This window comes from Lolium perenne, chromosome 5 (assembly GCF_019359855.2).
Source record: "Lolium perenne isolate Kyuss_39 chromosome 5, Kyuss_2.0, whole genome shotgun sequence".
Lineage (NCBI taxonomy): Eukaryota > Viridiplantae > Streptophyta > Magnoliopsida > Poales > Poaceae > Lolium > Lolium perenne.
The window spans coordinates 187746015-187769750 of NC_067248.2; the positions used below are offsets into that span (position 1 = coordinate 187746015).

The 23736-nt window shown below is 44.6% G+C and overlaps 4 protein-coding genes across 4 annotated transcripts; 3 read left to right on the plus strand and 1 right to left on the minus strand.

Moving 5' to 3' along the window:
• Positions 1–12556: 12556 nt before the first annotated feature.
• Positions 12557–13606, plus strand: LOC127303905 (uncharacterized). Its single transcript, XM_051334620.2, has one exon. The coding sequence runs from the start codon at positions 12557–12559 to the stop codon at positions 13604–13606; it is 1050 nt and encodes a 349-aa protein (XP_051190580.2).
• Positions 13607–14310: 704 nt separating this feature from the next.
• Positions 14311–16340, minus strand: LOC139831695 (uncharacterized). The gene is made up of 2 exons (XM_071821016.1): positions 15944–16340; positions 14311–14318 (listed from the first exon to the last, which is right to left on the minus strand). The coding sequence occupies exons 1-2, from the start codon at positions 16338–16340 to the stop codon at positions 14311–14313; spliced, it is 405 nt and encodes a 134-aa protein (XP_071677117.1).
• A 2220-nt stretch (positions 16341–18560) lies between these two features.
• LOC127303906 (uncharacterized) lies at positions 18561–19655 on the plus strand. The gene is made up of 2 exons (XM_051334621.1): positions 18561–19003; positions 19124–19655. Exons 1-2 carry the CDS (start codon positions 18561–18563, stop codon positions 19653–19655), a joined length of 975 nt encoding a protein of 324 aa, XP_051190581.1.
• Positions 19656–21631: 1976 nt separating this feature from the next.
• LOC127303907 (uncharacterized) lies at positions 21632–22606 on the plus strand. The gene has a single exon (XM_051334623.1). The coding sequence runs from the start codon at positions 21632–21634 to the stop codon at positions 22604–22606; it is 975 nt and encodes a 324-aa protein (XP_051190583.1).
• Positions 22607–23736: the final 1130 nt, after the last annotated feature.

The window sequence follows — 23736 nt, forward strand, 5'->3', positions numbered from 1 at the left end:
CACCACAACTTAAATATCATAACATTGAATATTACCCAACATAATTCACTACTAACATTTAGACTTCACCCATGTCCTCAAGAACTAAATGAACTACTCACGAGACATCATATGGAACATGATCAGAGGTGATATGATGATGAATAACAATCTGAACATAAACTTCTGTTCAATGGTTTCACTCAATTGCATCAATAACAAAGAGTAATCAATACCGGGAGAGTTTCCCCTATCAAACAATCAAGATTCAACCCTAGATGTTACAGCGGTGACGAGGTGCAGCGGTGGAGATGGCGGTGATGATGATGGAGATGATGGTGATGATGATCCCAATGATGTCCAGCTCGATGACGGTGACGATGGCGTCGATTTCCCCCTCCGGGAGGGAATTTCCCCGGCAGATTTCAGCCTGCCGGAGAGCTCTTTTCTCTCTGGTGTTTTCCACCCCGCAGAGGCGGCTGTGACTCTTCGCGACTATCCTCCGGAGCTTAGGTTTTCGGGGCGAAGAAGTACGCGAAGGAGAGGCGGCAGAAGGGGGCTGTGTTCCCCCTCCCCACAAGGCAGCGCGGCCAGACCAGGGCCCGCGCCGGCCTATTGGGGGGCCCATGGTGGCCCTCCTTGGCTCCTCCTTTTGGCTGGCTTCATCTTTGGGAAAAATAAGATCTTCGGTGTAATTTCCGTCAATTGTTGATCTTCAGAAATATTGCATTCCGACGGTGCTTTTTCCAGCAGAATCCTGACTCCGGTGAATGATCCTCCAATAATCATGAAACATGCAAAATAGATGAAATAACATAAGTATCACCTCTAAATATGAAATATATCAATAAATAACAGTAAATTATGATATAAAATAGTGATGCAAAATGGACGTATCAACTCCCCCCAAGCTTAGACTTCGCTTGTCCCCAAGCGAAACTGAACTCAGTAAACAAGACCACATGTTTATGGAGTGAAGAGTCGATAAATAAAAGACGGACAAGAAGCATCATATTAATTCACACAAGACATTCTAGTGAACAACTTCCTCATATAATTCAACTTGAAACAAGTAGAAGGTAATCACAAATAAAGGTGCATATGAAATCATAATTGGTGATGGCAAACTTTGTTCTTGGTCAGAGAACAGTTAACAGGTTGAACTTATCTATCGAGCAGCGCTCTTATATTAAAGCCTATACAACAAAGCTTGCATACGCAATCATAATAATCTCCTCATAATCATTGATAACCTTCAAAGCTATATTCATTCAAATAAAACTTGTACTAAACAAGGAAGAATAATAGGCATGATTAAATAGATCACAATATAAATGGTTTGATCACAACAACTCAATTGCTTGCTTAAGATAGAGGGAAATAGGTTTACTGACTCAACATAAAGTAAAAGATAGGCCCTTCGCAGAGGGGAGCAGGGATTAAATCATGTGCTAGAGCTTTTTCAGTTTTGAAATCATATAGAGAGCATAAAAGTAAAGCTTGAGAGGTGTTTGTTGTTGTCAACGAATGGTAGTGGTTACTCTAACCCCCTTGCCTTCTTTCAAAGAGCGGCTCCCATGAAGGACGTTATCTCTACCAGCAAGGTAGATCATCCCTCTTCTCTTTTTATTTACACATGTACTTTAGTTTATTTATTGATGGATGACACTCCTTCCAACCTTTCGCTTTCACAAGCCATGGCTAACCGAATCCTCGGGTGCCTTCCAATCATTCACATACCATGAAGGAGTGTCTATTTATTTTAGTTTTATTTAGAGATGACACTCCTCCCAACCTTTGCTTTCTCAAGCCATGGCTAACCGAATCCTCGGGTGCCTTCCAACATTTCATATACCATGGAGGAGTGTTTATTGCAAAATTAAGTTGTTTACTGATTAATCAGGGCAAAACATGTGAAGAGAATTATTAATGAAGGTTAATTAATTGGGGCTGGGAACCCCGTTGCCAGCTCCTTTTGCAAAATTATAGGATAAGTGGATGAAGCCACTAGTCCATTGGTGAAAATCTGCCCAACAAGATTGAAAGATAAAACACCACATACTTCCTCATGAGCTATAAAACATTGACACAAATAAGAGGTAATAACTTTTGAATTATTTAAAGGTAGCACTTGAAGTATTTACTTGGAATGGCAGAGAAATACCACATAGTATGTAGTTATGGTGGACACTGATGGCATAGGTTTGGTTTAAGGGTTTGGATGCACGAGAAGTATTCCCTCTCAGTACAGGTCTTTGGCTAGCAAGGTTGATTAGCAAGCATAAGAGTTGAGGGAAAAAAACAAATATACATGTGATAAAAACAATCATGCATCTTCCTTGTAAGCACAAACAATTTTAACTTCGGAATAATAAGCTAAGAGCTAACAAGAAAGAAAGATAATGAAATAACATATCTAAATGTATTTCCTCTTTTCTATTTAAACTCAAAGTGTTGTTGCTATTGACCAATGCTAAGTTTGCCAAAACCAAATAGATTTACTCAATGCTCCCAAAGTGATACCAATACTAACAACAAGATAAATCATATAATAGAGATTGCAAACTAAAATAAGATGTGCAACATGTAAATGATAAAACTTCTCATTAATATTCCATAATGATAACTCACACCAAGGGATACATAGGTAACCAACTAAAAGAGAGATACTTCCATACTGCAACCCATTTTATATGATAACTTCCCTACTCATGATATGACACTACTTGATAGCAAAAAGTAAAAGATAGTGATGATGTGATACCGCGGCACTCCCCCAAGCTTGGAACAAACCAAGGGGGTGCCAATACCAATGATGAATTACTCCTTTGGCGGTGGTGGCGATGAATTCTTCCCATCATCACACTTCCAAGGAAGAGGCTCTCCATCAACAAACGACATCTTGGTTTCAGGAATCCTGAAACTAGCAGCATAGCTTATGTGTTTAAACCTGTTTTCATACTCACAGTTTCGATTCTGAACATCATAGAGTTGAGCTTGGAGTTTGTTGGTGGTGTCGTGAAGCGAGAGGATGTCGTCCCACAGCTTTACAGTATCCTTCTTGTGTCCATCAATAAGTTCAGACACAATCTTGTGGAAGATGTCCACTTCACGCCCAGCCATCTTCTTGTAGTTGAAGACCTCTTGTTCTAGTTTTCTCCATCCTGTCTTCCAAGCTTCCTTCTCCTTTAGGACCCCGGACATCTTCAATCTGCAACTCTCCATCTATGAGCAGAAATTCCTTGGGGTGCATCTTCAGCTCGTTCATGTACGGGTTGACGACGTCCTCAAAGAAGCTGTCCTTCGGAGTCCCCGACGAAGACATGCTGGCTCTAGATCCGAAGCAGATCCTGGCAGAAAACAGCTCGAAACAAAACACGTCGAGAAAACGATATACGGACCTCCAGGGGTCCGGGGGATTATATAACAGAAATTTTCACGACAGAAGGAAAGTACCAGGTCGAACCAGAGTCGGAGAGGGATAGCGAGGGGCTGTCCTCATAGGGCGGCGCGGCCAGGCTGGGGCCCGCGCCGGCCTATGGGGGCACGCCCTCGTGCGTCTCCTCCACTCCGTTTCGATCTCGTAATTTCTCATATTTTCCAAAAATAGCAAAAACATTGTTTGGAAAGTTAAACGCGGATTTTTTTACTAGTACTGTTACCTATTCAAAGTCGAACTCTGCAGAACTGTCAAATTGACCTTTGATGAAAGCTTCCGGAGTCACCACTCGAATAACATCAACATCTTCATTATAAGAATCACCAGAGATATAATGCTTGAGTCTTTGTCCATTCACCACTTTTGTGGCATCACCTTGCAGAGAACTAATTTTAATTGCCCCTGAACGATACACCTCCACAATGACATATGGTCCTTCCCATTTCGAGAGTAATTTCCCTGCAAAAAATCTGAGACGAGACCAATACAATAGGACTTTATCCCCAACAGTAAATTCTCTTTTGATAATTCTTCTATCATGCCATTTCTTAACTTTCTCTTTAAAGAGTTTAGCATTTTCATAAGCTTCACTTCTCCATTCATCTAGAGAACTCAATTGTAGCAATCTCTTCTTACCGGCAAGTTTAGGATCTTTATTTAGTTCTCTTACAGCCCAATAAGCTTTGTGCTCTAGTTCTAAAGTTAAATGAAAAGCTTTTCCATAAACCATTTTATAAGGTGACATACCCATGGGATTTTTATAAGCAGTTCTATAAGCCCATAGTGCTTCCTTCAATTTACTAGCCCAGTTCTTTCTAGATTTATTAACAGTCTTTTGCAAGATAGATTTAATCTCTCTATTTGATAATTCTACTTGCCCACTAGTTTGAGGATGATAAGCGGAAGCAATTCTATGATTAATACCATATTTAGCAAGAGTTTTTCTAAAACCACCATGAATAAAATGAGAACCTCCATCAGTCATAAGATATCTAGGAACTCCAAATCTAGGAAAAATAATATCTAAAAGCATTCTTAAAGAGGTCTCACCATCAACACTTTTTGTGGGTATGGCTTCCACCCATTTAGTAACATAATCAATAGCGACAAGTATATGAGTGTTACCTTCTGAAGAAGGGAAAGGACCCATGAAGTCAAATCCCCAACAATCGAATGGTTCAATAACAAGAGTATAATTCATAGGCATTTCATTGCGTCTGGAGATATTACCAACCCTTTGACATTCATCACAAGATAAAATAAACTTTCTTGCATCTTTGAAGAGAGTTGGCCAATAAAAACCTGATTGCAGAACCTTTTGCGCGGTTCTATCTCCGGCGTGATGTCCTCCATAAACACTACCATGACACTTACTCAATATCTCTTGTTGTTCATATTCGGGAACACATCTTCGCAGAATACCATCCACACCTTCTTTATATAAGTGTGGGTCATCCCAAAAATAATGCCTCAAGTCATAAAAGAATTTCCTCCTTTGCTGAGCTGAAAAGGTTGGAGGCAAGTACTTGGAAACAATAAAGTTAGCATAATCAGCATACCAAGGACTATCTCGCGAGCTCACCTTTATTACAGCCAATTGTTCATTTGGAAAACTATCATTAACAGGAACAGGATCATAGGCAATATTTTCCAATCTAGACAAATTATCAGCAACAGGATTATCAGCACCTTTCCTATCTATAATATGCAAATCAAATTCTTGCAAAAGAAGCACCCATCTAATAAGCCTTGGCTTAGCATCTTTCTTTTCCATAAGGTATGTAATTGCAGCATGATCAGTATGAATTGTAACTTTTGAATCAAAAATATAGGATCTAAACTTGTCACAAGCAAACACTACAGCTAATAACTCTTTTTCAGTTGTAGCATAATTTCTTTGAGCAGCATCAAGAGTTTTACTAGCATAATGAATAACATTCAATTTTTTATCTACTCGCTGTCCAAGAACAGCGCCTACAGCAAAATCACTAGCATCACACATAATTTCAAAAGGTAAGTTCCAATCAGGAGGTTCAACTACAGGAGCAGTTGTTAAGGCTTTCTTTAGAGTTTCAAAAGCTTCCTTACAATCATCATCAAAAACAAAAGGTACATCTTTTTGAAGAAGATTAGTAAGAGGCTTTGAAATCTTGGAGAAACCTTTAATAAATCTCCTATAAAACCCAGCATGACCAAGAACACTATGAATACCTTTAACATCCCTGGGATAGGGCATCTTCTCAATTGCTTCAACTTTAGCTCTATCAACTTCAATACCTCTCTCGGAAATTTTATGTCCCAATACAATTCCTTCATTAACCATAAAGTGGCATTTCTCCCAATTAAGAACAAGGTTAGTTTCTTCACATCTCTGCAAAACTTTATCCAGGTTTCGCAAGCAATTATCAAAAGGATTCCCATAGACAGAAAAATCATCCATGAATACCTCTACAATATTCTCGCAAAAGCCATGAAAAATAGCAGACATGCATCTTTGAAAAGTAGCAGGAGCATTACATAAACCAAAAGGCATACGTCTATAAGCATAAGTTCCATAGGGACAAGTGAAAGTGGTTTTCTCTTGATCTTTAGTTTTAACAGCAATTTGTGAAAACCCAGAATAACCATCAAGAAAACAAAATTGAGTATTTTTAGACAACCTTTCTAACATTTGATCAATAAAAGGTAAAGGGTAATGATCTTTCTTAGTAACCTTATTAACTTTTCGATAATAAATGCACATTCTATACCCTACAACTACTCTTTGAGGGATGAGCTCATCATTATCATTAGGCACAACAGTTATTCCTCCTTTCTTAGGAACACAATGCACATGACTAACCCATCTACTATCAGCAATAGGATATATAATACCAGCTTCAAGAAGTTTTAATACCTCATTCCTTACCACATCCTTCATCTTAGGAATTAGACGATGCTGATGTTCAACAACAGGCTTTGCATCATCTTCCATGTTAATGGCATGTTGGCAGATAGAGGGAGAAATCCCCTTCAGGTCATCAAGAGTGTAGCCAATAGCTCCTCGGTGTTTCTTCAATATTTCCAATAACCTTTCTTCCTCAAAATCTGACAGCTTAGAACTAATAATAACAGGATATATTTTCTTATCATCAATATGAGCATACTTAAGATTATCAGGCAACGGTTTTAAATCAAAAACAGGATCTTCCTTTGGTGGTGGTGTTGTACCTAGATCTTCAACCGGCAAATCATGTTAAAGAATAGGTTGACGAAGGAAAATTTCATCAAGCTCGTTCCTTTCTTCCCTAAAAACTTTACTCTCACTATCCTCCAAATGTTGCTGCAAAGGATTATTAGGAGCAAGAGCAATAGACGAACACTGTTCAACTCTAAAATCATTATTAGGCAAATCAGCTTTATAAGGAGTTTTGGCAAATTTGGAGAAATTAAACTCATAAGATTCACCAGCAAATTTAGTCACAATTTTATCTTTCTTGCAATCTATAACAGCTCCACAAGTATTTAGAAAAGGTCTACCAAAAATAATTGGACAAGACTTACTAGCAGCAGAACCAAGTACCAAAAAGTCAGCATGATATTTAACCTTACCACATAGAACTTCCACATCTCGAACAATACCAATAGGAGAGATAGTTTCTCTATTAGCTAGCCGAATAACCATATCAATATCCTCAAGTTCACAAGAACCAATTTCATGCATGATTTCCGTGTAAAGCTCATAAGGAATGGCGCTAATACTTGCACCAATATCGCATAAACCATAATAACAATGATCACCGATTCTAACAGAGAGCATAGGAACACTGGTTTTCCTAGACTTATTAGGATGCGAAACAATATTAGAAGTATCTTCACAGAAAATAATATGACCATCTTCTACATTTTCAGTCACAAGATCTTTAACTATTGCAATAGCAGGTTCAACCTTTATTTGCTCTTCAGGTTCTATATGTTTCTTTGCACTTTTATTAACCGCACTAGTTATAACAGAATACTCCTTCATTTTAGCAGGGAAAGGAGTTTTTTCAATATAAGCTTCAGGAAGAATATGATCAACAGTTTCAATTACAACACATTTATTTATAGATGAATCAGTTTTATCTTTATACGGTTCATGATACTTATCAAAATTCTTCCTAGGCAATTCAAAATGAGAGGCAAAAGCTTTATAAAAATTTGCAACAACTTGAGAGTCAAGACCATAAGTAGCACTCATATTACGAAATTTATCAGTATCCATAAAAGTTTCAATGCATTCATAATCATAACTAATACCTGACTCTCTATCTTTGTCGTTCTCCCATCCTTCAGTATTCTCCTGAATCCGATCAAGAAGGTCCCTTTTAAACTCTTCTTTATTGCGTGTAAATGATCCAGAACAAGAAGTATCCAGCAAGGTCTTATCTTGAAAAGAAAGTCTTGCATAGAAATTATCAATGATAATATTACCAGGAAGCTCATGAATGGGGCATTTGAGCATGAAAGACTTCAATCTCCCCCATGCTTGGACAATACTCTCTCCATCATGAGGCCAGAAATTATATATGCGGTTCCGGTCTTTGTGAATTTCACTTGGAGGATAGAATTTAGAATAAAATAGAGGCACAATATCATTCCAATCAAGAGAATCCCCATTCTTCAACAATTTATACCAATGCGCCGCTTTACCAGACAGCGATATAGAGAATAGTTTCTTCCTAACTTCATCCATAGCAATACCTGCACATTTGAATAACCCGCATAATTCATGTAAAAACAGTAAATGATCTCCAGGATGGACAGTTCCATCCCCTTCATAGCGGTAATCCACAACACGTTCAATAATTTTCATAGGTATCTTGTATGGAACCTCTTTCTCACCTGGCGCCTCATCCACTACCTTTGTAGTAGTAGTAGATTTTCCAAATAGAAATTGAAGAGAAGATCTCTCCATAATGAATTATAGCAGCAGGCAGAAATAAAATCAGCACGTGCAGTAAAAGTTTCCCTTACCAATTCCACTTACCAATAGCGCTTCACTCCCCGGCAATGGCGCCAGAAAATAGTCTTGATGACCCACAAGTATAGGGGGTGTATCGTAGTACTTTCGATAAATAAGAGCGTCGAACCCAACGAGGAGCAGAAGGTGTTGACAAGCAGTTTCGATGAAGGATTCACTGTAAATGCTCACAGACAAGTATTCAGGGGGTTTTGATATAGCAGATAAATAAAGTACAAGTAAGTAAAATGCGAGAGTAATAATAGCAGCGAGTGGCCCAATCCTTTTTAGCACAAAGGACAAGCCGGTTTGTTTACTTATAATGACCAAACGTTCTTGAGGACACATGGGAATTTAGTCTAGTGCTTTCGCTTCATATAGTTGATTAATCTTCATTGTTTTGATAAGTGTTGTGTGGGTGAAACTATGCTAATGCACCGCCCTTCCTAGGACTAATACATACTTGTGATTATACCCCTTGCAAGCATCCGCAAATACAAGAAAGTAATTAAGATAAATCTAACCACAGCCTTAAACTCTGAGATCCTGATATCCCTCCTGCATCGATATACCAACGGGGGTTCAGGTTTCTGTCACTCCGGCAACCCCACAATTAGCAAACGAATACAAGATGTATTCCCCTAGGCCCATAAAGGTGAAGTATCTTGTAGTCGACGTTCACATGACACCACTAGAAGAATAACACCACAACTTAAATATCATAACATTGAATATTACCCAACATAATTCACTACTAACATTTAGACTTCACCCATGTCCTCAAGAACTAAACGAACTACTCACGAGACATTATATGGAACATGATCAGAGTTGATATGATGATGAATAACAATCTGAACATAAACCTTGGTTCAATGGTTTCACTCAATAGCATCAATAACAAAGAGTAATCAATACCGGGAGAGTTTCCCCTATCAAACAATCAAGATTCAACCCAAGATGTTACAGCGGTGACGAGGTGCAGCGGTGGAGATGGAGGTGATGATGATGGAGATGATGGTGATGATGATCCCAATGATATCCAGCTCGATGATGGTGATGATGGCGTCGATTTCCCCCTCCGGGAGGGCATTTCCCCGGCAGATTTCAGCCTGCCGGAGAGCTCTTTTCTCTCTTTTGTTTTCCGCCCCGCAGAAGCGGCTGTGACTCTTCGCGGCTATCCTCCAGAGCTTAGGTTTTTGGGGAGAAGAAGTACGCGAAGGAGAGGCGGCAGAAGGGGGCTGTGGGCCCCCTCCCCACAAGGCGGCGCGGCCAGGCCAGGGCCCGCGCCGGCCTATGGGGGTGGCCATGGCGGCCTTCTCGGCTCCTCCTTTTGGCTGGCTTCATCTTCGGGAAAAATAAGATCTTCGGTGTAATTTACGTCAATTGTTGATCTTCAGAAATATTGCATTCCGACGGTGCTTTTTCCAGCAGAATCCTGACTCCGGTGAATAATCCTCCAATAATGATGAAACATGCAAAATAGATGAAATAACATAAGTATCACCTCTAAATATGAAATATATCAATGAATAACAGTAAATTATGATATAAAATAGTGATGCAAAATGGACGTATCACCCAACTTCTCTCCGGCGACGTCCTCGAACTACCAAAGCACGACCGGCCCACGTTCGACTCCGTCGTCTACGACGGTGTCCGCACCATGTTCAGCATCCACTCGCGGTATGGCTGGCTCAAAAACGGCCGTTCCATCCGAAACAACGAAATCAACGTGTGTGGGGAGTGGAGCTACACGAGCTCTGATTGCGACGGACCATGCTCTTGGGCATCGCAGGAATGCAGTGTACGACGAGAGAAAAACACGATGAAGGATTCAACATTCTCGAGAAGCTTGGAAGTTTTACATTCGAGCACGATGACAGCTACTTGGTCAAGTCCGACCATGGCGAGCTGATGGCCGTCCTTATCAGACGTCGTGGGACACCAGTCAACATTGTCAAACTGAATGAGCACACCATGGAGTGGGAGAAGATACGGGACCTAGAGGGGAGGACATTGTTTACCAGCACATTGACGACGACGATGAAGAAGACTAACATCAAGTGGATGCAGAACAAGGTTTTCCTTCCGAGATTGTACGATTGGCCTGACACCGTCCATGTTGACCTTGTTCAGCGTGAAGGTGAAGTTGCCTTTGTTCCAAAGTCATGACGTGCAGATACCACGGAGAAACAAAACAATTATGGAACAAACATATGGTCTTACAAATTGGGACAAAGTCAAGAGCCAAGGGAGTTTTGGGGAATTCGGATGTAGAATTTTAGTGGGAACATTTTGTTATATTGTGCATTTTTTTTTCGAGTTCGTCTGCGACCAGAAAACCAGTTTGATGATTTTGCAACGCAATTTTACAAAAAAAGTAGAAATTCATGTTTGTTAAATTTCAGTGGTGCTAGATGACATAATACATGGGAATCTCGAAGGATTTTATTTTTTGAAATTTCTATCTATTTCTTTTATTTTCTAGAGAGGTAAAAAAGGCGATCCACGGGGGGGGGGGGGGGGGTGGAGTTATGTGGTGAGCCAAAAAAACTTCTATGGCGCACGGAAATCATGTGCGCCACAGAAATGTGTTGTTTTTATGGCGACCCATCCCACGTGCACCACAGAAAGTCTTAATTATGTGGCGCATCAGGACCAGTGCCCTACAGAATGTCTTATTTCTGTGGCGCACGTGGTCCTGTGCGCCACAAAAGTAGTGAAACCAATGATTGGGGCTGGCCCCACCAAGTTTCTGTGATGCATGGATTGTAGGTGCGCCACAAAATTAAGCTAATTTTGTGTCGCACCGTGCCTGGTGTGCCACAAAACAACTTTCTGTGGCGCATTTTTGGTGGTGCGCCACAGAACTAAGTCCCACCTATAAGCGTTTTCGTACTAGTGTATGTGGATACTACGTTTACGAGTCCATTCGCATGTTAACCACTGAGAAGAACGATAATAGATTCAACGTAAGCAATAACATTCACAACTTTAATTTATTATCGTCAATATTTCGTTATCAAGATTGATATAATCATATTCATCTCATTTTCCTATATAGGTCGAGTTCATGCGGGAGAAGCTCCAACCACACGAACACCTACTAGGAATTGCAGAGGAAGTGGCGGGACTTCTGATGAGAGAAATGATAGACGAAAGAGGCTTGTTTAGTCAATGTAGGACCTAGTCATGATCCCCGTGTAATAGTTCGAATAGACGATGGGCTATAGTCCTGGTAGTCGTGAGCTCCATGTATATGTAAGGAGAATCTACGAATGGCTTTTCCTTCGAATATTTGTTTGCTCGATCTATATATAATGAATGAACGTGTACAGCTTGTAGTAGCGTACAAATGTCTGAAAATTTATTTTGAAATGAAAAAATAAAATAAAAGGGGGGGCGGTGGCAGGGGGTGACTGCACCCCTTAAACCCTAAAGGAGCAGTGTCCTGTGCGCGTCACGTAGAGATTCTTTTGTCGCGGGCTGTGTTACCACCCGCGACAAAAGGGGTGTCCCCTGCGCGCCCCACGACAGCCACGTGGTGAACCTTTTGTCGTGGGTGGTAAGCGGGCCGGGACAAAAGATTGGGCCTTTTGTCGCGCCTCCGTTGTCCCGGCTAATCGCCCGTGACAAAAGGCTCTTATAGCCTGCGACATTAGGCCTATTTTCTACTAGTGCGAATCCGCTTCGTAATCGAAGTCTATGGAAAAAAGAAGTGGTGGCCATCCCTAAATAGTAAACACGTACATAGGAACTGTTTGATTGAAGTACGAAAAATGTTCCAGGTACAAAAAAGAAGTGGTTGCCATCCCTAAACACAAAATTAGACGGAACTCTTTCTTTCTCTCTCGTGTAAGGTACGGCATGTCTCTAGGGAACTTCAATCATATGTTCATACCGAGTCCGACTCGATCTCCACATGTTTTCCGTAAAGAAAGGAAACAAACTACCGGTACTCTTACGCCAGTCCAAGTCAGATCCAATCCCCTATATTTACTCCGCTAGCGATCTGATCCCCTCCATAACCACTCCCATCGGTTTAGCGTCCAAATTATCGTGTCTCCAGTATTTTTTAGCTCGCCCGGTGCCTGGCGGTAACAATCATAAAGGCCCGGATACCGGATACTGCGCGAGCTCACCTTGACGAGGAGATGGAGGCGACGACATCGCTGTCACATGACTGGTCATCTCTCCCGGTGAAGGTACTGGTCCGGATCCTAGATCATATGCGGTGGTCGAGCCACCCAAGCTTCGGATTGGTGTGCCGGCAATGGAAATCTGCCCGTGCCCGGGTGCCCTTCTACCCGGCGTGGATCTCCCCTCTGCTCCTCAACACCACCAGCGACGGAACCACCAACGTGCGGTACTACAGCCCCTACTATCACAAGAACTTCGAGACCGCCTGCACGCTCAATATTCCTGATGCTAGGATCATCGGCGCCACCGCGCAACATCTGACGCTCGGCCGGGAGCACTTAATCCTAGACGCCCAACTTCTCTCCGGCAACGTCCACGAACTACCAAAGCACGACCGGCCCACGTTCGACTCCGTCATCTACGACGGTGTCCGCACCATGTTCGGCGTCCACTCGCGGTATGGCTGGCTCGAAAATGGCCGTTCCATCCGAAACAACGAAATCGACGTGTGGGGGGAGTGGAGCTACACGAGCTCTGATTGCGACGGACCATGCTCTTGGGCATCGCAGGACTGCAGTAACCCGGTTCTCCATGACGGCTTCCTCTACCTGCTGAATAGGGACGGCGCATTAGCAGTGTACGACGAGAGAAAACACGATGAAGGATTCAACATTCTCGAGAAGCCTGGAAGTTTTACATTCGAGCACGATGACAGCTACTTGGTCAAGTCCGACCATGGCGAGCTGATGGCCGTCCTTATCGGACGTCGTGGGACACCAGTCAACATTGTCAAACTGAACGAGCACACCATGGAGTGGGAGAAGATACAAGACCTAGAGGGGAGGACATTGTTTACCGGCACATTGACGACGACGATGAAGAAGACTAACATCAAGTGGATGCAGAACAAGGTTTTCCTTCCGAGATTTTACGATTGGCCTGACACCGTCCATGTTGACCTTGTTCAGCGTGAAGGTGAAGTTGCCTTTGTTCCAAAGTCAGGACATGGGAATCTCGAAGGATTTTATTTTTTGAAATTTCTATCTATTTCTTTTATTTTTTAGAGAGGTAAAAAAGGCGATCCACGGGGGGGGGGGGGGGGGGGGGGGTTTTGCGTGGTGAACCAAAAAAAACTTCTGTGGCGCACGGAACTCATGTCCGCCACAGAAATGTGTTGTTTTTGTGGTGACACATCCCACGTGCGCCACAGAAAGTCTTAAATCTGTGGCGCACCAGGACCAGTGTGCCACATAATGTCTTATTTCTGTGGCGCACTTGGTCCTGTGCGCCACAGAAGTAGTGAAACCAATGATTGGGTGCGCCACAATATTAAGCTATTTCTGTGGCGCACCGTGCCTGGTGCGCCACAAAACAACTTTTTGTGGCGCATTTTTGGTGGTGCGCCACAGAACTAAGTCCCACCTATAAGCGTTTTCCTACTAGTGTATGTGGATACTATGTTTGCGAGTCCATTCGCATGTTAACCACTGAGAAGAACGATAATAGATTCAACGTAAGCAATATCATTCACAACTTTAATTTATTATCGTCAATATTTTGTTATCAAGATTGATATAATCATATTCATCTCATTTTCCTATATAGGTCGAGTTCATGCGGGAGAAGCTCCAACCACACGAACACCTACTAGGAATTGCAGAGGAAGTGGCGGGACTTCTGATGAGAGAAATGATAGACGAAAGAGGCTTGTTTAATCAATGTAGGACCTGGTCATGATCCCCGTGTAATAGTTCGAATTGACGATGGGCTATAGTCCTGGTAGTCGTGAGCTCCATGTATATGTAAGGAGAATCTACGAATGGCTTTTCCTTCGAATATTTGTTTGCTCGATCTATATATAATGAATGAACGTGTACAGCTTGTAGTAGCGTACAAATGTATAAAAATTTATTTTCAACAACAACAACAACAACCAAGCCTTTCAGTCCCAAACAAGTTGGGGTAGGCTAGAGTTGAAACCCATAAGATCTCGAAACCAAGTCATGGCTCCGGAACGTGGATAGCTAACTTCCACGCACCCCTATCCATGGCTAAAACTTTGTCGATATTCCAAACCTTCAGGTCTCTCTTAACGGACTCCTCCCATGTCAAGTTTGGTCTACCACGACCCCTCTTAACATTCTCATCACGCTTTATTCGTCCGCTATGCACTGGCACTTCCGGAGGCCTCCGTTGGATATGTCCAAACCATCTGAGATGATGTTGGACCAGCTTCTCTTCAATCGGTGCTACCCCAACTCTCTCCCGTATATCGTCGTTCCGTACCCGATCCTTTCTTGTGTGGCCACATATCCATCTCAACATGCGCATCTCTGCTACACTTAACTGTTGGATATGTCGTCTCTTCGTTGGCCAACACTCGGCGCCATACAACATCGCAGGTCGGATAGCTGTCCTATAAAACCTGCCTTTTAGCTTTTGTGGCACTCTCTTGTCACAGAGTATGCCCGAAGCTTGGCGCCACTTCATCCAACCAGCCTTGATTCGGTGGCCCACATCTTCATCGATATCGCCATCCTTCTGCAACATGGACCCCAAATATCGAAAAGTGTCTCTCTCCGGTACCACCTGCCCATCAAGGCTAACCTCTCCCTCCTCGTGCCTAGTAGAACTGAAACTGCACCTCATGTATTCATTTTTAGATCTACTAAGCCTAAAACCTTTCGATTCGAGAGTTCGCCTCCACAACTCTAACTTTCTATTAACCCCCGTTCGGCTATCATCGACTAGCACCACATCATCCGCAAAGATCATACACCATGGGATGTCTCCTTGTATATCCCTTGTGACCTCATCCATCACCAAATCAAAAAGATAAGGGCTCAAAGCTGACCCTTGGTGTAGCCCTATTCTAATTGGAAAGTCATCAGTGTCGCCATCGCTTGTTCGAACACTTGTCACAACATTATCATACATATCCTTGATGAGGGTAATGTACTTTATTGGGACTTTGTGTTTCTGCAAGGCCCACCACATGACATTCCGAGGTATCTTATCATAGGCCTTCTCCAAATCAATGAACACCATATGAAGGTCCTTCTTTTGCTCCCTGTATCTCTCCATCAGCTGTCGTACCAAGAAGATGGCTTCCATGGTAGACCTCCCAGGCATGAAACCAAATTGGTTTTTGGTCACGCTTGTCAACCTTCTTAAGCGGTGCTCAATGACTCTCTCCCATAGCTTCATAGTATGGCTCATCAGCTTGATTCCCCGGTAATTAGTACAACTTTGAACATCCCCCTTGTTCTTGAAGATTGGTACTAAAATACTCCGCCTCCATTCTTCGGGCATCTTGTTTGACCGAAAAATAAGGTTGAAAAGCTTAGTTAGCCATACTATCGCTACGTCCCCAAGGCCTCTCCACGCCTCGATGGGGATACCATCAGGACCCATCGCCTTGCCGCCTTTCATCCTCCTTAACGCCTCCTTAACCTCAGACTCCTGGATACGTCGCACAAAGCACATGCTGGTATCATCAAAGGAGTCATCTAGCTCAATGGTAGAGCTCTCAGTCTCTCCATTGTAAAGGTTGTCAAAGTACTCCCGCCATCTACGCTTGATCGCCTCATCCTTCACAAGAAGTTGATCATCTCCGTCCTTGATGCATTTGACTTCGTTGACATCCCTCGTCTTCCTCTCCCTAAACTTGGCCATCTTATAGATGTCCCTTTCGCCTTCCTTCGTGTTTAAACGTTGGTAGAGGTCCTCATATGCCCGACCCCTTGCTTCACTCACCGCCCGCTTTGCAGCCTTCTTCGCCACCTTGTACTTCTCCATGTTAGCTGCACTCCTGTCCAGATATAGGCATCTGAAACAGTCCTTTTTCTCCCTAATAACCTTTTGGACCTCATCGTTCCACCACCAGGTATCCTTAGCTTCCCTTCTACTTCCCTTAGTCACCCCAAACTCCTCTACAGCGACCTTCCGCAAGCAGGTCGCCATACTCGTCCACATCATGTTTGCATCGCCTCCTTCCTCCCAAGGGCCCTCCTTAATAACTCTCTCCCTGAAAGCCTGGGATGCCTCCCCCTTGAGCTTCCACCACTTTGTTCTAGCGACTTTGGCGCGCTTACCCCGCTGGACACGGATCCTAAAGCGAAAGTCAGCAACCACCAGCTTATGTTGAGGGACAACACTCTCTCCAGGTATCACCTTACAATCAATGCAGGCGCGTCTGTCTTCTCTTCTAGAGAGGACAAAATCAATCTGGCTAGAGTGTAGACCACTACTGAACGTCACTAGATGGGATTCTCTCTTCCTAAAGAGGGTGTTAGCTACGACCATGTCATAGGCTAGAGCGAAGCTCAGGACATCTTCTCCTTCTTGGTTCCTGATGCCATAGCCAAAGCCCCCATGCACCCTTTCAAAACCTGTGTTAGATGTACCCACATGGCCATTGAGGTCTCCTCCTATGAAGAGCTTCTCACCAATAGGTACCCTCCTAACCAAGTCCTCCAGGCCTTCCCAGAACTCCCTCTTGGTGCTCTCATTGTGGCCTACTTGTGGGGCATACGCGCTGATAACATTGAGGACTAAGTCCCCAACAACCAGCTTGACAAGGATCATCCGGTCCCCTTGCCTCTTGACGTCCACAACTCCATCCCTGAGGCTCTTATTGACCAAGATGCCTACTCCATTTTTGTTTGAAGTTGTCCCCGTGTACCACAACTTGAAACCGGTATCATCCACCTCCTTCGCCTTCTGTCCCTTCCATTTGGTCTCTTGGACACATAGGACATCAACACGCCTCCTCACCGCTGTATCAACTAACTCCCGTAACTTACCCGTCAGGGACCCTACGTTCCAGCTACCTAAGCGTATCCTCCTAGGCTCGGCTAACTTCCTTACCCTCCGCACTCGTCGAGTCAAATGCGAAGACCCTTGCTCATTTTTCACTACACCGGGGCGTCGGTGCAGCGCGCCACTAAGGATGCGGCGACCCGACCCTTGCTCACTTATCACCGTATCCAGATCAAGATACGGCGCGCCACCAAGGGGGTGACGGCCCGGCCCTTGCCCATTTGACACCACACCCGGGTTCCGATGTGGCGCGTCGCTAAGAGGGTTACGCCCCAACGAGGTTCCTTTGGGTTTCATCTCCATAAGAGTGGCTGGGTTTTTTACGTTGGCTCGCCTCGCCTATCACAACCCTCCTCCTTTACCCGGGCTTGGGACCGGCTATGTTGAGACAACATAGGCGGAGTTTATAAAAAATTATTTTGAAATGAAAAAATGAAATAAAAGGGGGGGCGGTGGCAGGGGGTGACTGCACCCCTTAAACCCTAAAGGAGCAGTGTCCTGCGCGCGTCACATATAGAGTCTTTTGTCGCGGGCTGTGTTACCACCCGCGACAAAAGGGGTGTCCCATGCGCGCCCCGCGACTTCCACGTGGTGAACCTTTTGTCGTGGGTGGTAAGCGGGCCGGGACAAAAGATTGGGCCTTTTGTCGTGCCTCCGTTGTCCCGGCTAACCGCCCGCGACAAAAGGCTCTTACAGCCTGCGACATTAGGCCTATTTTCTACTAGTGCGAATCCGCTTCGTAATCGAAGTCTACGGAAAAAAGAAGTGGTGGCCATCCCTAAATAGTAAACACGTACATAGGAACTGTTTGATTGAAGTACGAAAATGTTCCAGGTACGAAAAAGAAGTGGTTGCCATCCCTAAACGCAAAATTAGACGGAACTCTTTCTTTCTCTCTCGTGTGAGGTATGGCATGTCTCTAGGGAACTTCAATCATACGTCCATACCGAGTCCGACTCGATCTCCACATGTTTTCCGTAAAGAAAGGAAACAAACTACCGGTACTCTTACTCCAGTCCAAGTCGGATCCAATCCCCTATATTTACTCCGCTAGCGATCTGATCCCCTCCATAACCGCTCCCATCGGTTTAGCGTCCAAATTATCGTGTCTCCAGTATTTTGCTCGCCCGGTGCCTGGCGGTAACAATCATAAAGGCCCGGATACCGGATACTGCGCGAGGTCACCTTGACGAGGAGATGGAGGCGACGACATCGCTGTTACATGACTGGTCATCTCTCCCGGTGAAGGTACTGGTCCGGATCCTAGATCATCTGCGGTGGTCGAGCCACCCGAGCTTTGGAATTGTGTGCCGGCAATGGCAATCTGCCCGTGCCCGGGTGCCCTTCTACCCGGCGTGGATCTCCCCTCTGCTCCTCAACACCACCAGCGACGGAACCACCAACGTGCGGTACTACAGCCCCTACTATCACAAGAACTTCGAGACCGCCTGCACGCTCAATATTCCTGGCGCCAGGATCATCGGCGCCACCGCGCAACATCTGACGCTCTGCCGGGAGCACTTAATCCTAGACGCCCAACTTCTCTCCGGCGACGTCCTCGAACTACCAAAGCACGACCGACCCACGTTCGACTCCGTCGTCTACGACGGTGTCCGCACCATGTTCGGCGTCCACTCACGGTATGGCTGGCTCGAAATCGGCCATTCCATCTGAAACAACGAAATCGACGTGTGGGGGGAGTGGAGCTACACGAGCTCTGATTGCGATGGACCGTGCTCTTGGGCATCGCAGGACTGCAGTAACCCGGTTCTCCATGACGGCTTCCTCTACGTGCTGAATAGGGACGGCGCATTAGCAGTGTACGACGAGAGAAAACACGATGAAGGATTAAACATTCTCGAGAAGCCTGGAAGTTTTACATTCGAGCACGATGATAGCTACTTGGTCAAATCCGACCATGGCGAGCTGATGGCCGTCCTTATCGGACGTCGTGGGACACCAGTCATCATTGTCAAACTGAACGAGCACACCATGGAGTGGAAGAAGATACAAAACCTAGAGGGGAGGACTTTGTTTACCGGCACATTGACGACGATGATGAAGAAGACTAACATCAAGTGGATGCAGAACAAGGTTTTCCTTCCGAGATTGTACGATTGGCCTGACACCGTCCATGTTGACCTTGTTCAGCGTGAAGGTGAAGTTGCCTTTGTTCCAAAGTCAGGACGTGCAGATACCACGGAGAAACAAAACAATTATGGAACAAACATATGGTCTTACAAATTTGGACAAAGTCAAGAGCCAAGGGAGTTTTGGGGAATTCGGATGTAGAATTTTCGTGGGAACATTTTGATATATTGTGCTTTTTTTCGAGTTCGTATGCGACCAAAAAACCAGTTTGATGATTTTGCAACGCAATTTTGCAAAAAAAATTCAAAATTCATGTTTGTTAAATTTCAGTGGTGCTAGATGACATAATACATGGGTATCTCGAAGGATTTTATTTTTTGAAATTTCTATCTATTTCTTTTATTTTTTAGAGAGGTAAAAAAGGCGATCCACTAGGGGGTGGAGTTGCGTGGTGAGCCAAAAAAAACTTCTGTGGCGCACGGAACTCATGTGCGCCACAGAAATGTGTTGTTTTTGTGGCGACCCATCCTAGTGCACCGTGCCTTAATTCTGTGGCGCACCAGGACCAGTGCGCCACAAAATGTCTTATTTCTGTGGCGCACGTGGTCCTGTGCGCCACAGAACTAGTGAAACCAATGATTGGGGTTGGCCCCACCAAGTTTCTGTGACGCATGGATTGTTGGTGCGCCACAAAATTAAGCTATTTCTGCGGCGCACCGTGCCTGGTGCGCCACAAAACAACTTTCTGTGGCGCATTTTTGGTGGTGCGCCACAGAACTAAGTCCCGCCTATAAGCGTTTTCCTACTAGTGTATGTGGATACTATGTTTGCGACTCCATTCGCATGTTAACCACTGAGAAGAACGATAATAGATTCAACGTAAGCAATAACATTCACAACTTTAATTTATTATCGTCAACATTTCGTTATCAAGATTGATATAATCATATTCATCTCATTTTCCTATATAGGTCGAGTTCATGCGGGAGAAGCTCTAACCACACGAACACCTACTAGGAATTGCAGAGGAAGTGGCGGGACCTCTGATGAGAGAAATGATAGACGAAAGAGGCTTGTTTAATCAATGTAGTACCTGGTCATGATCCCCGTGTAATAGTTCGAATAGACGCTGGGCTATAGTCCTGGTAGTCGTGAGCTCCATGTATATGTAAGGAGAATCTACGAATGGCTTTTCCTTCGAATATTTGTTTGCTCGATCTATATATAATGAATGAACGTGTACAGCTTGTAGTAGCGTACAAATGTATGAAAATTTATTTTGAAATGAAAAAATGAAATAAAAGGGGGGCGGTGGCAGGGGTGACTGCACCCCTTAAACCCTAAAGGAGCAGTGTCCTGCGCGCGTCACGTAAAGAGTCTTTTGTCGCAGGCTGTGTTACCACCCGCGACAAAAGTGCTGTCCCCTGCGCGCCCCGCGACTGCCACGTGGTGAACCTTTTGTCGTGGGTGGTAAGCGGGCCTGGACAAAAGATTAGGCCTTTTGTCGCGCCTCCGTTGTCCCGGCTAACCGCCCGCGACAAAAGGCTCTTACAGCCTGCGACATTACGCCTATTTTCTACTAGTGCGAATCCGCTTCGTAATCGAAGTCTACTGAAAAAAGAAGTGGTGGCCATCCCTAAATAGTAAACACGTACATAGGAACTGTTTGATTGAAGTACGAAAATGTTCCAGGTACGAAAAAGAAGTGGTTGCCATCCCTAAACGCAAAATTAGACGGAATTCTTTTTTTCTCTCTCGTGTAAGGTACGGCATGTCTCTAGGGAACTTCAATCATACGTTCATACCTTGTCCGACTCGATCTCCACATGTTTTCCGTAAAGAAAGGAAACAAACTACCGGTACTCTTACTCCAGTCCAAGTCGGATCCAATCCCCTATATTTACTCCGCTAGCGATCTGATCCCCTCCATAACCGCTCCCATCGGTTTAGCGTCCAAATTATCATGTCTCCAGTATTTATTAGCTCGCCCGGTGCCTGGCGGTAACAATCATAAAGGCCCGGATACCGAATACTGCGCGAGCTCACCTTGACGAGGAGATGGAGGCGACGACATCGCTCTCACATGACGGGTCATCTCTCCCGGTGAAGGTACTGGTCCGGATCCTAGATCATCTGCGGTGGTCGAGCCACCCGAGCTTCGGATTGGTGTGCCGGCAATGGCAATCTGCCCGTGCCCGGGCGCCCTTCTACCCGGTGTGGATCTCCCCTCTGCTCCTCAACACCACCAGCGACGGAACCACCAACGTGCGGTACTACAGCCCCTACTATCACAAGAACTTCGAGACGCGTGCACGCTCAATATTCTTGACGCCAGGATCATCGGCGCCACCGCGCAACATCTGACGCTCTGCCGGGAGCACTTAATCCTAGACGCCCAACTTCTCTCCGGCGACGTCCTCGAACTACCAAAGCACGACCGACCCACGTTCGACTCCGTTGTCTACGACGGTGTCCGCACCATGTTCGGCGTCCACTCGCGGTATGGCTGGCTCGAAATCGGCCATTCCATCCGAAACAACGAAATCGACGTGTGGGGGGAGTGGAGCTACACGAGCTCTGATTGCGACGGACCATGCTCTTGGGCATCGCAGGACTGCAGTTACCCGGTTCTCCATGACGGCTTCCTCTACCTGCTGAATAGGGACGGCGCATTAGCAGTGTACGACGAGAGAAAACAAGATGAAGGATTCAACATTCTCGAGAAGCCTGGAAGTTTTACATTCGAGCACGATGATAGCTACTTGGTCAAATCCGACCATGGCGAGCTGATGGCCGTCCTTATCGGACATCGTGGGACACCAGTCAACATTGTCAAACTGAACGAGCACACCATGGAGTGGGAGAAGATACAAGACCTAGAGGGGAGGACTTTGTTTACCGGCACATTGACGACGACGATGAAGAAGACTAGCATCAAGTGGATGCAGAACAAGGTTTTCCTTCCGAGATTGTACGATTGGCGTGACACCGTCCATGTTGACCTTGTTCAGCGTGAAGGTGAAGTTGCCTTTGTTCCAAAGTCAGGACGTGCAGATACCACGGAGAAACAAAACAATTATGGAACAAACATAAGGTCTTACAAATTGGGACAAAGTCAAGAGCCAAGGGAGTTTTGGGGAATTCGGATGTAGAATTTTCGTGGGAACATTTTGATATATTGTGCGTTTTTTTCGAGTTCATATGCGACCAGAAAACCCGTTTGATGATTTTGCAACGCAATTTTGCAAAAAAAAAGTCGAAATTCATGTTTGTTAAATTTCAGTGGTGCTAGATGACATCATACATAGGAATATCAAAGGATTTTAGTTTTTGAAATTTCTATCTATTTCTTTTATTTTTTAGAGAGGTAAAAAAGGCGATCCACGGGGGGGGGGGGGGGAGTTGCGTGGTGAGCCAAAAAAACTTCTGTGGCGCACGGAACTCATGTGCGCCACAGAAATGTGTTGTTTTTGTGGCGACCCATTCCACGTGCGCTACAGAAAGTCTTAATTCTGTTGCGCATCAGGACCAGTGCGCCATAGAATGTCTTATTTCTCTGGCGCACGTGATCATGTGCGCCACAGAAGTAGTGAAACCAATGATTGGGGCTGGCCCCACCAAGTTTTTGTGACGCATGGATTGTTGGTGCGCCACAAAATTAAGCTATTTCTGTGGCGCACCGTGCCTGGTGCGCCCCGCAACTGCCACATGGTGAACCTTTTGTCGTGGGTGGTAAGCGGGCCTGGACAAAAGATTGGGCCTTTTGTCGCGCCTCCGTTGTCCCGGCTAACCGCCCGCGACAAAAGGCTCTTACAGCCTGCAACATTACGCCTATTTTCTACTAGTGTGAATCCGCTTCGTAATCGAAGTCTACGGAAAAAAGAAGTGGTGGCCATACCTAAATAGTAAACACGTACATAGGAACCGTTTGATTGAAGTACAAAAATGTTCCAGGTACGAAAAAGAAGTGGTTGCCATCCCTAAACGCAAAATTAGACGGAACTCTTTCTTTCTCTCTCGTGTAAGGTACGGCATGTCTCTAGGGAACTTCAATCATACGTTCATACCGAGTCCGAGTCGATCTCCACATGATTTCCGTAAAGAAAGGAAACAAACTACCGGTACTCTTACTCCAGTCCAAGTCGGATCCAATCCCCTATATTTACTCCGCTAGCGATCTGATCCCCTCCATAACCGCTCCCATCGGTTTAGCATCCAAATTATCATGTCTCCAGTATTTTTTAGCTCGCCCGGTGCCTGGCGGTAATAATCAGAAAGGCCC